At 34.5% G+C, this 15,247-nt stretch overlaps 1 protein-coding gene across 1 annotated transcript in view; it reads right to left on the minus strand.

Annotated features, from left to right (window-relative positions):
- The window catches only part of TAF2 (TATA-box binding protein associated factor 2), a 55,747-nt gene that overhangs the window by 24,931 nt on the left and 15,569 nt on the right, over nt 1-15,247 (minus strand). The window contains exons 10-17 of the mRNA XM_068672832.1: nt 14,678-14,733; nt 10,655-10,790; nt 9,041-9,195; nt 6,953-7,067; nt 6,744-6,853; nt 6,048-6,113; nt 4,429-4,681; nt 1,218-1,358 (exon numbers count right to left, since the gene is read on the minus strand). Coding sequence (XP_068528933.1) covers nt 1,218-1,358; nt 4,429-4,681; nt 6,048-6,113; nt 6,744-6,853; nt 6,953-7,067; nt 9,041-9,195; nt 10,655-10,790; nt 14,678-14,733 — 1,032 coding nt within the window. The remainder of the gene's footprint in view (nt 1-1,217; nt 1,359-4,428; nt 4,682-6,047; nt 6,114-6,743; nt 6,854-6,952; nt 7,068-9,040; nt 9,196-10,654; nt 10,791-14,677; nt 14,734-15,247) is intronic.

The raw sequence follows: 15,247 nt of genomic DNA on the forward strand, positions 1-15,247 counted from the left end.
CAAATCTCTAAAAAGTTTTATTTTAATGTGTTTTGAAAAAGTTATAACATGCTGCACAGTCTTCAGATCAAAATCAATGCAATTATTGCTTGATAATTAGTTATAGCAGACAGACAAAGCTGTATATGGAAGAAATAACTCAATTCACGGCACTGTCTAAAAGGTAAGAATTGGAAAACAGTGAAGCAGAGAAAATGACAGTGGAATTCATTCTGAGTCTGACACCTCATTTGAGTGTTTACATGTGAACCTGATGTCTAAGCTTCCATTACCATCAAGAGGTGTACACCCAAAACAGTCAGTGGAATCTAAAGAATTATTAGCCAGATAGATATTAGTCTCACTAGCTCATTCTAAAAGAAATATATATATCTAAGTAGGTCTCTAGGCACCCTTGAACTATAAATTTTGGACAAGGGATTAGATGTCTTCGGGAGAAAAGCCTCAGATTTAGTGGGAAAGAATGAAGAATGAAAGAAGGAGCAGAACAACACAGAAGGCAGTCCAAGCACAAACATGGTGGGGAGGAAGATGAAACAGTTTTGGACAGAGAAATAAAATTTAGGTTGTCTCCATAATCAGAAATATAAGGTCTGTAACTCAATCATCCAATAATTACAAAGTAAACCTTGAGAGAAAACCACTGTCATTTATTTTAACTGCTACTCACTGTACAGCTAACAACTACAGGTCCCAGTAAAAAAAAAAAAAAAAAAAAAGCAAACTGCAGCAACACTTGATGTTGACAACTAATGGAAAGGGGAGGGCAAGAAGGATTATGTAGAGCCTTCAGCTAAAAGGCCAACTAATTTAAGATAAGCTCTGTGAGATTTTATCTGTAGTATGAAATAAATGCCAACAATGAACACAGTTGATCAACTCACCTAAAAATGATTAGCTTTGTTATTGTGCAATAAATTGTATGCAAGAACGAGCTCACAAATACATACAACTAATTATTATATGTACTCCACTCTCCTGAAGGAATTGCTAATTTAACTTCAGCTACTCAGAAAAAAATTGCTAAGTTTTGTTAAGTGTTTTTTGACAAAGATGAAAGGAACAGATACCAAATAAGAAAGAACTAGTTATTTGGGGTTTGTAATGACTGGGTAAAATGGGACTGTGCTATTCACATTCTTACAGTTGTCATCTGTAGGAACATTTCTGTATTTTGACATTTAATTTAAAAAGTTCATCGGAAAAATAAATTTTACCTTCTGCAGGAAGTAGCTTTGAAAGTTCATGAAGTTGTTGGTCTTCACAATGTTTGGACAAGTCTTACAGCAAAACATTCGGGTAAAGAGTGACTTCATGGCTGGTGGTCCTGTCCATGTACTTACCATGGAATTTGCAATCTATATAATTAGGAGAAAAGGCAAGTCACATTAACATCACCACTGTAAGTTCAGGTTGGCTGTAAAGAAATGCAAATTTCCCATAATAAAAAAGAACAATTGCCAAAAATATACTGCCCTTCAAATGTGTACCTATTTTCAACAACGTAATACATTATCTAAGTTTTCCCTGCCATCCCCAATACATCTTGTCTACATTAAAGGTAAGTTTTTGTAAAATTGTTTCACTTGGAAGATGTCAGCAACTAATTACCTTTCCATGATAAGCTTCTGTTCTTAATTATTTTCTCTTTTATATTTTAGGCAAATACTCTGTTTTTATTAAGCCAAGTTTTCTGACTCCACAGAAGCCAGTGATGGAAGAAGATTTTACAATACCAACTTCCCAAATTTACCCTGCCAGTAACCTCAGCCTAGACTTTACCTAGGTCTCAGCCACCCTAAGCCTAAAAGACCACCCCTAAAGCGAAAGGCAAGTCAGCCATCTCTCAGCTTTAATCTTCATAGAACGAAGAATAGAATATTCTTCAAATAACCTTAATTCACGGCAAGACTGCAGGGTGACAAATCTATTGCTGTGATCTGTTTTGGTGTAAGGAAGCAAGGTTCTACAAGGACAAAACTGTCTTTCTGCCTTTCCAGCACCCTGGGGATTCTATATATTTGTTGTATGGAACAATGCAAGCGTGCAGAGAAGAATATCTGAGTCTGAGTGCTTTTTAACAAATGGGGCCAACACACACTAAAATTTAGAATTTTCCAGTGTTACAGACCTTCCACAAACTAAGGAAAATACCATTTTCACACGAATGAAAATGAATGTGATTATCTCCTTTTAAATTAGTTTACCTTATTCCAAAGACTATTACATATGCAGTAAGAGAAAGAAAAGCTAGAGGCTACTTAAAGATGGGCAGCAATTAATTTCACCTTCTCTTTTATGTAAGATGTGGGCTTCGTTATTGAAAGACATTTTCCTTTTAAGTCAGCCTTCAAAGGAAAGTTAAAGGGAAAAAATAGTGCAGTCAGACTAGACTTGTAGTAACAGAAGTCTTTTAACTACAGATGCAGGTATAGCTTCTTGTGTAATATACATAACAAATTTTCCTACAAAGGAAGTTTAATTCTAAAGGCTACTCAGAAACCATGAAGAAGAACTTGGAATTGAAAACGTGAAATTTATGTAGCAGGAAGCCTGTCTTGCATTAATATTGCTTGAAAAGGTATACTCCATTGCTGCATCTATCAATTCAATATATCATAAAAACTAGCAACTTATTTGACCTAAAATATAACTATAACGCACAGCTATAAAACTCCTCATTGTTTTGAGTTTTTTTTTTCCCGTTTGTTTTTTAAATCTTACAGAACATCACTGGCACTGCAGTAGACCCAAACCTATAGACTGAAAATCAGCCTGTATGCTCCCAGGTCTTAAGATATTAACTTTATTATTTTCTCCTTTCTCTGCAAGGTCATTTGCCATGAACTTCTCAGTGGTCTATGCGTGTATTTGCACATGCACACATGCATCTATACATCAATGTGGATTTACTATTTTACATGGACACTTGACAGAAGTGCTGTTTTACAAGTAGTACATTAGAAAATGAGATCATAAAACTGAATTTATTACACTATCACTTTTTCTGTATCCATGGTAGTACACCAAGAACGTTTCACCTAAATAACCACTATCCAGCCAGAAGTTGCAAATTAACACAAAATAACCCTCCCACTAACAAAACATGGAGGACTTGACTTTTTCCAATAAAGACTACAAATCTTGAATATTTACAAGCTGTGAAAATTCAACTGAGTTAATAGGAAGTGATTCTTACTAACAGCCTAACGTTGGAACCACTAATAGAATATTTTACACTTTTCTCCTATGTAGCATGGGTAAACATATCTACAACCATGTCCTTCCACGCCCCTTCACATTGATTTAATAACACAACTGTAGTTTTCACATAGATTTAGGATTATTTTCTGAGTCAACCATCTTATCTCTAGATTCCATTTTTTGCATACAATTTCATAAAAATACAACTGAAAAAATAGCTATGATTATCTGTAGCCCAACTGCCTGTGAATTCAAAGAAAGAAAACATTTCAGCATTGTTAACAACTGCTCTTTTATTATTGACCGGTGGAAGGCACCTAAACTTTTAATTATTCCAAATAAATTAATTATGACATATTTTAAGTCAGGTAGCAGCAGTATTGCTCCTAGTACTTACACTGACAGCACTATTTATCAGTGTTTCATAATATTAAAATACACCATCACAAGCATTTCTTGGATTTTGATTTTTAAAATATTCCCAAAGGGTTTATTTCTGTACAGGTACTGAATTACTCTTAACAGGTACCCAGCAGAGAGGAAGCTATATACCAATAATTCAACCTCTACAAAGTGTCAGTAGCATGCCTTTATGCAAAGCATGTTAGTAACATGCCTTTTCAAAATTTCTTACTCTTTTGTGTTTCCATCCAAGTGTTTTAGAGGGATTTCTATGTTTAATTCTTAATACTAATTTTGTGTCTAAACAAGAAATATCTTCCTTTTTTAATGGCAATGACCTCGCTTTATGAATATTTAATTGCAGACCAACACTGTTTACTTTGTGCCCCTATTCAACTTGAAACAATATACAGCAGTAATCTGAATTCGCATTAGACAGATAGATGAATTTTGAAACTTCAAATTTCTCAGAGAAGCCAAGGAACTTCCCAGTAAAATAAAAAAAAAGTGAATTTTGGCTCAGAAAAAAAATGAACAAAAGTCTTTTATTTCTGCCACTTAATGAAATCTGGAAAAATCCCTTGTGGTTTTCATGTCTGACATCTCAATTTTGACAATTATGAAAGCCTTCTGCAGTCTCCATTTACAGACTAAAATAATACAGCTTTCCTTTCAAATCAGTCAAGTTAAAAATACTTGGCAAACCCTTTTAAGAGGCTAAATATCAAGCCAATTTAAGAACTGTGGTGAGTTTTGACCCATTTTCAAATGTTTACAATGTCTAGCACATTTCTTTCCTTATTCCCATCCACACAACCTCACCTTTGCAAGGCAGAAGCAGGCCAGCATTCTCACTCGGTAGAAGCACTGTTCCTGTTCTAGTATATCAGTGAGTGCAAGCCGTGATGCTGGCGTGGGGAACTTTTCCAATGCCAGAATGGCTTCTTCTTGTGCAACCACGTCTCGCTCATATCGAAGCTGATACTGCCACATGAAATCAGACTGTTCAAATTCTACCTTCCTCAGTACTGACATATCAGGGTCTATTCTTATCCAGAGCAAAGGGGAATCAGCACTAAGACAGACACGAGAAACATTAATAGTTTACAGCATTTCAAGACTCCAGAAATCAAAAAGATGTTCTGACTTGTTATGAGTTATGTTTGAATTATTTAGAGTCCAAGAACCATACATGAATTAAAGTTAGAAGCGACTTTTGAAAGTCACCTGATCCAGTCTCCCACTCCTAGGATGGCAACTCTACAGCCCTCCAGGGCAATCTGTCCAAAACTTAAATATGTCAGTAAATGCAGTAGTTTCACTATTTTTAAACAACAGTGTGAGTTCATAGTAAACTATTGTATAATCTCAGTGTACTTAAATCTTCTTCCTCAGGTACTGTCGTGGCTGAGCAGCACACTTTATCACCTTCTACACTTGAAGACTCCCAGAAAAAAAAAAATCAAAGAAAATCCCATGGTAACCACCTAAAGCTTTGCGTAAAGCTTTCATCAACAGACATGAAAGTACTTTACAAACACAAACATGCTATTGTGTTGAAAGCTGACAAGGGTAACCATGCAATTGCAGAGAACTGTCAGGACAAACAATCATAAAAGCAAAAGTATCATCAAGCAGGGTTAAAGTTTTAGTCCCAAAGAAGAATTTTCTTGTATTCTTTGTATTCAGTTGTATTCTACACAAGTGTTTTATACTTAGTATTCAGACAGCACCATTACAATACAAGTCATTCATGGGAACAGGGAGCACAAATAGGAGCTAGATGCTAAATGCTCCTAAAAACAATCTAAAAATCATTTATTCATGTCTGTTAATATAGAAATTAAAACAATGACTTGCTCAATGACTATATTCCCTCTATAAAATTATTTCTGGGCATTTTTAGATAAGGTTTTATTTACTAGTAATCTCCAACACTTTAAAGGAGATGAGCAAACTATCCTTCTACAATGAGACACCGTTTAGTTTTCAAGAAAAGATAATTTACTTTCATCAGCAAGCAAATAAAGTACCAACACCTACAAATACCTTCCTGAGAGAAACACGAGCTCCAGCTCAAGGAGGGTAAAATGCATATTTACTCTGTGCAAGAGTTTGCGTCCATATAGCTAAAGAGTTCCTCTGAAATTAATGTCCTGTCTACCCCAAATATATTCTTTTTGATATGAAGCATTTCAGCATTCATTTGTAATCTAAAAAGATTCTTTTAAAATTAACCACAGAGCACTGAGATAAATAAGTTATTGAAATAAGTTAAATGGTCTTCATCAAGGTTCAACAAAAAACGCTGACTTTTGTCTCGAAATCTGCCAGTCATATAATGAAGTCCAACTTTACTGTCAAATGCTTCAAACAACATGCTTCAGATAAGGGTGATATGGCTCAGTGTCACACTGAGAAACTTCAGTTATCTAACTTACTCCATAGCAGAAAGGTCCATGTCCACCTCCTCTCCATTCATCAGTGGAATCTTTTTTTTCTTATTTCTATATAGAAAAGAGAAAATAGTAAATAAAATTAGTATTTAGAAATTACCATACTAGCTAAGATATGCTTAAAAATGGAGATTAAGTTTGCTAGAGTACTGTGTATTTTACCATACCAAAAAAAAATTCTCAACAGGAAAAAAAAAAGTTAAGCTGTACATTAGTTCTGTTCAGAAAATAATCCACTGGGGACTCTAACAGAAAAGGAAAACTATGTACGTGCTTTATCCATATATCCTCACTTGATACTTCTCTTGAGAGAAGAGATACTTCTCTTCCCTGTATGTGTCTACCCCTTGGAGAGAAATCCCATTCGAGAGCTTTTTGAAAAATCTGATGAAGCAAAGGGCTTCATTGAACTTGTTCTCCTTTACAAACAAGTTCTCTATAAAACTTTTTACAGAATTTAAGACCTTTATTCTGAACTGCATATAAAACGTAAGGCTTCTTGCTGTCCACAAAAAGCAGTAAATTCTATTCTCTCCCCTTACATCACAGGTAAATCTTATTCAGTAAAATCAACAAAATGTAGTTATAAAATTTAAAAAGCAACTATTTATTATCAATGCCCTACACATTTTCATGTATTCACAGTAAAAATGTTTACAGTTTATGTATTTTTATTCTTACCTTCTGCTTTTAGAATGGCAAGGTATATCATGCTTAAGACTATTTTCTTCAATCTGCAATGTATGGTTAAATGACCCATCAAGTTCTTGCACTGTTACTTTAAGAGGACCCTTAAAGTTCAAAAGATTGTTATTAATGTTAAAAATAATGTTTATTAATGTTCATATCATACTTAGATGTATAGGTAAAATATGGAAAATTGACCTTACCACATATTTCTGAGTCCCAGGAGATGTGTAGTCTTGTTTTATTTCCAATTCCAAAACATTCCGTTTTCTATTAAATGCAAAGCTGCCGTAAAATTTGACCACTCCACTCTGATCTCTAAAAAGCAGTATAGGAATTCTGCGGCACAATGCAGTAACTATAAACAAATATAACTCCCAAGGTTTTCATTTACTTTTTACACTTATTTTATGCTTTTTTAACTCTAAAATCTCCTATTCCAAGAAAACAGGAAATGGAAACATGTTCCTTCATAAGCATTTCCATTTCTTTTTCTTTAAATGGTTCTTTAATGTACATTCATGTACACACAGGGGGAAAAAAAAAAAAAAAAAAAAAAAAAAAAAGAAGTACAGTGAAAATTATCCAGGAAGAAAAAATTCATCATGAAAAACTACACTGGACCTCCCCCCATTCCAATGTCCCTGAGGTGCTCTCAGAGAAAGTTACTGAGTAAATGTTTAGTAACTTCAATATGACTTGTTTTAATCAGTTAAACCAAATTAAGAGGAAAACGTAGTGATCTTCTGTTTTCTACCTGTGTTGCACTTAATTATTTTATTGCAGTTTTTCAAAAATGGGTCATTGCACGTGTTGTTCAGATGTATACAGAATAGGTCACATATATATGAAACTACACAATGTGACCAATAAAAAATAGTTTCTCACTCCAAATTTTATTACAGACAATAATTTCAGGTAAACTGTTCCTTGAATAGCTTCACCATTCATTATTATTTTGACAGCCATTACTACAGTTTGTTTATAATAAAACTACAACACTAGGAAGTGTTTTTGCCTAGGGCATGCTCCCAACAAGTGCCTGATGACATATGGCAAAAGCAAGGAAAGAAACCTGTTCTGTTTCAAGCAGGTTTCCTATCACACATTAACTTTTCTTCCCAAATACGTGCATTTGGCTAAATAGATAGCTCAGACAGACTGGTTCTGTTCATGGTGGTTGCCTTCATAAAGGTCCGTGACATTGCCATTGCGTAAAACTTAAGGCATTTTAGTGGTTTCCTTGCCAGAAAGTTGGAACTCAGCAACAACACAGCAAGCAGTAAGCAGAGCTAAGACAGTGATTAGTTAGCAGTAGTAAGATATCCTCCCAAACAATGCAAACAGCAGCTGAGGGCTTACAAGGTGGTAATCTAAGACTCACACAACTCAGATAGTAATGGTCAAATTTAGACATTGGTAGAGCGTGAATGTATACGGATAAAATACCTATTTTCTGCAAGTGCTTTGCACAGTTAAGTATGGAAGCTAGCATAATGGATATTCATACTGTATATACACTTTTAGATATAATATTCATGAATGTGATGCATGGCAAAAGTCAATTCAAACACTCTAAATATAAATATCTATTTTTGATTTCTGTTGTAAGTCAGGTATGGCTTTGCTACAGTCCTGTATTGTTTTAACCTGCAGTCACTTTAATTAAAACTACCAATTAAACCTGTTAAATGAAGCAAATTTAAGTTTACCTTCACATCAATCCAAAATAAGAAACCCTATTTCTTGATTAACATCACTGCAATTTGAAGCATCAACACTCAAATTTTTATTCGAGTTAGACCTGAAGGTCTAACAACTAACACAAGCTACCAAGCTGTTAAATACTAGTTTATTTTAAACCATCAATCCGTGCTTTAGGTTACGCATTCCATGGTGATTTACTGGAAATCACATCTAAAAATGCACCAGACTATAGCATTTTCCATGTCAGACTTCAGCATATTTCTATGGGCAGTGTCCTCTGGAATTCCTTTAGTGTAATTTGGCCTTGAATTCCACCAGAGTTTTTGTGCTTCCTTCAAAATAAAACTTAAAATCGCAGCAATTCCTTTCTGGTAAAGAACACACAAAAGAGCTAGCAAACTCTAAATGACTATAAAAGGACTATGAACCTGTGACTCAGATCTATTTCTAATTCAAAGAATAATGTACTTAAATGTTTAAAGCAAAGACATGAAATATCTTTCTTCACATTCCTTTTGTAGTGCCAATTAAAAAACAAATTCATTCTCCATATTAACAATCCAAACCAAGAATAAAAAGGATACACCCACTGCTTTATTAAAGGTTGGATGTCTTTGCCAGAGACATTTGAGATAGATTTCAAAAACCCAGATGTGGAAACCAACATCTGACTCCACATGTGTGACTGGAACTTCTGAGATGAAGCAGTGCTGGCCAGACTCAATAACTTGTTGAAAACCTAAAATGATAAAAAGTTATTACTTTCATTAAGCTCTTCAACATACAAAATAAGCCTTTCTTTCCTGATTAGTTGCAATTGAATTGTAATTAAAGGCCAATAAAACTCATTCCTTGGTAACTGACTTCAAAAAAAAGTTTTTCAAAATAAAAATATTTCAGAAAATTATTTGCTCGTCCACATCAGAAACTGTGATTTGCAGACATGAACGCATCTTTACTTGAGGCAAACTATCCATGATGCTGAGAGAAGAGATGAACCCCCAGCTTTGTAACATAAAAGCTGTTTTAACAAAAATAAACTAAAAATGTCATCTTTGCTCATAATTGCTGCAAGTACAACTTAAGCAGCTTTTTCACAAATAGAAATGAACACAAAGTGTACCAAAACAATTTTTGGCAGCCATTTTCTAGTTCTAACCACCTCTAATGAACTACACTTCAAAACCAGTCAATTTATGAAGTTAGATGCTGCAAGCACATGTGACCTTCATTTACCAAATTAGCAAGGTACTTTTAAATCACTTCTTTTTACCTGAGCTTTCTCAAATAACCAACTTTTTAGGAGTTACAAGCATACCTTTTTTTTCTTTTATAACTTAAGCCAACACTTCACACACATCCTTACCATAGTCTTACACAATGTCCATTATAAGTCCATAAGCTTTAAATAATTATCTATAGCAAAACAGATCACTAAATAAATCTGCTTTTTAGAAACATGAGGTTCTCTGTTAAACTTTCTAGTATCCCTTATCTCAAAAAAAAAGTAAAGAATAATTAAAATTTATCCAAGGAAAGGTTTAAATCTGCTGTATTTTCAACCTGATAACAGCTGCTTATAAGAAGTTTTAGCACATCCACATACTTGTTATCTTTAAAAAAACAGGAATCTGATGCTGAAAGGAAGAAGTATCACCTAGTATCTAGTTTGGTGCTTCTTTATAGCACCCTATCGTTTTAAGGCATGTCACAAAACATTTAAAGAAACTACAATTCTGCAGAAGTTTAATATTTCAAAATAAAATGACAATCTTCAATTCAACTGTTTCTTCTAATACGAAGATCTATGCTCCCTCTAGCACTGAAAATGTTATGCAGAAGAACAGAAGCAAGATTCTCTTTACTTTCATCATTAATATCTGACTACATTAACTTATGGTGACACTGGTTACAGTAGCAAAACTGCTAGTTAAACAGGTTCTCAGTGTTAATAACCAGTCATTTACCCAAAGCAATGAAATACCCTAATATTACTAGTTATGATTAAGAATAATAGCTTACCTTATCCTAACACAATGATCAACATTTTAGGTTAGTTCCCTGCTGCTTAAATTACTACTTAAAATATAAATGGAATCCTATGAAAAGCTGATTTGCTTTCTTAACTCCATTTTATGAATAGAAATTGCAAATGAAGACAAGTTATCTATACTCTTCATAAACATTTAATTACCTACCTGTAACATGAACTCCATGCTGATCCTGTTCTCAATCAGTCTCATAACAAGATGTGCTTTACACTGGAACATAGTGTAATACTCCCAGGAGAGTGTATGAGGGTGCTTGATAGAAAAGTGTAAATGTGACGCAGGGCTGAAAAATAAAAAACAACTTTGTTTTGCATTTTATGGAATGAAAACTAAAATATAACTTAACAACTAAGATTACAGGCACACCAACGTTAAGATCTCTTCTACTGCTTTAAAGATGTAAATTATGACACTTGAAATGACTGCACAAGAAAGGTTACTGGGGTGCATGTAGCTGGAATACAGCAAGTACTGTATAGAGAATAATGACAGGTAATACATGCTACGCAGTAACTTCTCAAAATACTGGTAGCACTGAAAAACAGAGCAGGGAATCTATGACTTGAGTTTGGAAATTACTCAAATTGCATTCTCCCTGTTCCACTTCCACTTTCAAGTGCTTGTACATAGTTAATATTTTACATTTAAGCAAATGACTTTTGCAATTAAATACAGTAGAAGTTTTAAGATTCAAAAAAGATTTTCATGATCAATTGCTCTGAGTCATCACATTTAATTTTAGATAGCAACTTTATACTTTCAATAGTTTGGCAAATAGATGCCTTCTACATTAGCTATCATACCAAGGCAGACTATGCAGAGCATCATGCTACCACTGCCACACTATTTCTATAACTTCCTGTGGTGCTCATTCATATATACCCTTTGTGTCTATAAGCAAAATACTTAAAACAGTCTAATTTCATTCCATATCAGAAGACAGCCACTGACACCCTGAAACTTTTCAAAGCAGGACTGATTTCTGGATACCCTTAGTGGCTGTACAGCAGTAAAGCACCAAATGACCTAATTTTGATGCACTATAAAGTAAAAGTTTCACACTTCAGAACAAGAACTTTCCAAACTTTAGCTCAGTTTCAAAGTAGAAAAGTAACTTTAACATTGCATCTCCCTAGAAAAGTAAGACCTTTTTGCCCCTTTTCAATGATTTGAGAAGATAATTCTGAGTTTATTTTAGTGATGAACCAAGGCTATGGAAACAGTACTGAGTTGTGCTTTGTTTTTTTTTTTTTTTTGTTTGTTTGTTTTGTTTTTTTGTTTTTCTTGTAGTTTTTATTTTCTTCTTCACACTTGAGTTTTTTTTTCTCATGAACTAATAACAAATACCTTAAAAAAAATGGATCCACACCATGTCGGGCCAACTTCTTAAGAAACAGAAATCCAGCCTTATTTTATGCTGGTTGGTGAATGACAAATTAGCCATTGTGCTGTAGCAAATGCCAGCCACTTAAAACTCCAGGGTTCAAAATGGGATTTTCCACAGATTCTCACTTATAGATTACCTAAACGAACCATTTCAAGATGGACGAGGCAAGAGATTTGTCCAAAGACTTTAGGAGACATCGCAAGACAGAATTAAATAATTTGTGAATTTTAACTATCAAAGACAAGAGGTGTAATCCTGATCTTTCATACCAGATACCTGAGAAAAAGACAGATCTTCCAGGAAGTTCATAGAATTATTAAAAATGTATTTTTGACAAGCCTTTCCATGCACTTGTAAGGCGTATGGCAGTAGGAAGCTTTCTAACAACAGAGAAGACCAGTACCTGGCTTCTTGTCTGCAACAGTTAAGGTTTCAGAAGATAGCATGGACCAAGACAGCCATAATACCTTAGCCTTTTTTTCCCAACCCTTTTATTTACTTGGAGATTCCCTTAACTTTACTAGTGAACATCTGTATGAATATCAGGTACACTCACTATATGGATAAGAACAAAGTTAACATAACTACTTGCTGTTTCTTTTTGATTAGCAATTATTGAAGTCTCCCTTATCAAAATTGCCCTGCAATTTTGGACACTTCTGTATTCTAGGGTAAAGAAGGGTTAGCAGCCATGAAATTGAAATGCAAGAATGGAACTGAGGTTGTGGCTCAGACATTATATAATAATTTGGTCTCAGTATAAAACTATGTATCCAGCTTCAAATTATACACTTGATTGACTTTGGTAAAATTCTTTTCTTAAAAATTATAACCAAGCCAGGACCACATTCTTGGCCTTCTTAAATTCACTAAGCGTTGATTGATTTCAGCACATTATTTAACTGCAGATTAAAACAGACCAGTTCGATTGCATTTGAGAGTTGTGTTTTGTAGTTCATTCAGTTTAAATACATTTCTTCCCTTTGTATTTTTCTTTAACCATTAGACTTTTAAAACTGTTACTGGATTGGCAACAAATAAGAATTCAAATTAGCAATATGGGCCTAGGACCTTTGTCAAAGTGAAGAGCGAGTTAGTAGCTCTTCCATGGAAATTTATAACCCTTGTGCTCTTGAGCACAGTCCAGTCATTCAGTGCAAACCTGTCAATCTGCTTCTTCCACTTGAAATGCATCTTTATACACTTCTTGAGGCTTTTTTTTTTTACAGCAGGGTGGTACCATCACAGTCAAAGACTGAAGACAACCAAAAATGCAAGAACACAAAATGAAGAGGTAACAAGCACAACACTTCACTTTGAAGCTTCAATGCCATACGGCAGTTAACCTGCAGTTTCCGTTCCTTCATTTTCCCAGGCTTTGGGACTTTTTTCTCAAAAACAAACAAACAAACAAAAAAAAGCCACCAAAGTTCTGGAGAGCAGTGTTTGTATTGCAGTACATATATAAACAGAATTTGTGATACCTGTTTTGTACAAAAATTAATTTACCTGAAAAGTTTTTTCCAATGATTTCTTTCCATATTCTAATTCAGGTGAAAATGAGATTATTGTCCAATCTAGTCTCTCTTTATATAATTACGAATTGGGACTGCTATAATGTAAATATGTTTGGCAGGAAACCTTATCATAACAATCAGAACAAAGAAATGCAAAATATATGTTGAAGAAAAATGCTCTAGACATCACCATTATGAAAATTTCCTCCCTAAATACGAATCATTTCCCAGAGGCAGGAACACCTACTTAATTTACATGCAAAGAGGCTTTGCAATCTATAAGAAACAGCAAGTTGTAATTTATATTTAAGTGATGTTACAATTATCAAGCCATAATAGAGAGAAACAGCAAGATACACATGGGAAGACAATTTCTAACCATGATACATCACACCGAGGAAACATAAATTTAAGGGGATTAAAACAGGAATTGGTCAATTATTTGGTTCCAATTCTAGATTAAATACAATTAAATACTAAAATTAACACTTACAAAGTAACTTTTCTTATAGTACTTTTATATTAATGTAGCCTTTTTCCCTAGTTTATTCTGATCCCATTAGTCTAGATTTAGTTTCTCTGTGAGGGAATATGTTGCCAAGTTGTAACTCTGCCAATTAAAAAGTCTGCCAAGACCTAACTCATTACCCCACATTTTCCTTAAGAAAGAAAAAAAGGACATCATGACCAATATGCCTAAAACTGATGCCATTAGCTGTGACTTGGTTTTCAGTGGTATATGCAACAAGACCACCTAGGTACTTGTCTGCTTCACTGCTTTGAAATAGGGCAGTGAACTAAATCAAAATCCATCATGAGCGGTTGTTGAGGATTCACCTGGCTGGGAAACTGGCCAACACATCCTATTCCTGATTTGAAAAAACATTTCCTTCTTTCTTCTTCTCCCTAAACCAGATCGTTATTCATATTTAAGTGGGTTATCTGTATACTTGGTTCAATCTTAAATCCAGAGTTTTCATTTTGAATGGAAAGAAAAAACACAACAGGATTTGTACCCAAAAGCAAGAGAACCACTGCTGCAAAAAATTTAGGTCAGATTTTCGTAACAGGGGGGCTTCTGCTGCAGTAAGAACTTAAGCTGATGTATTCTGGCACTCCATCTACACATTCTCAATTTGTTTTGCACATGCTGCTCATGAGTTTCCAAAGAGCACCTGTTTGTAAGGCTGTGTCATAACTAGATTAACTTATCCAAGATAAGGAAAACACGACAAAAATGTGTCACTGACACCTGGACCAACTTACTGATCTGCTTTCCAGTAGTGCTTTCCAATCTCCAAAATTTCCAGTTTTGACCAATGCTATTGAGTGAGTAGAACAGGAGTAGCACAGAACAGGTAAGGAGAAGATTCCTAAGCTAGCACTACTGAAGCTACAGTTACTAATGAAAACACCAACTCAGACTGTTCACAGTTATCAGTGGTGCTTCATGGACAACTGATCTAATACTTCCCGCCCCCCCCCCCCCCCCAATTGATAAGACAATTTTCATGCAAGATTGTAAGGTAGTAACTGAGGTAGTAACTGACAGTGGACACAAAAACAGCAAAAAAGAAGAAAACTGATAATAACTTAAGCAGCCTAAAGATTACTAACCACTCTATAAATAGCTCAGGCCAAAATTCTGGCTCCACCTTCACTCTCATCCTCTTACTAACAAGTAGTTTCATAACAGTATTAAAAACATTCATTGTACTTTATTCCCTTCAGGATTTAAAGCGAAAGAAAAATAAAACAACAGTGACCCAATATACTCAAGATGTACTTTATGAGACTGGTAATAGATGCCTTGGGCAGCTGCAGTTCTTCAGCCTT

Source organism: Anas acuta, chromosome 2, assembly GCF_963932015.1.
Source record: "Anas acuta chromosome 2, bAnaAcu1.1, whole genome shotgun sequence".
Taxonomy (NCBI): domain Eukaryota; kingdom Metazoa; phylum Chordata; class Aves; order Anseriformes; family Anatidae; genus Anas; species Anas acuta.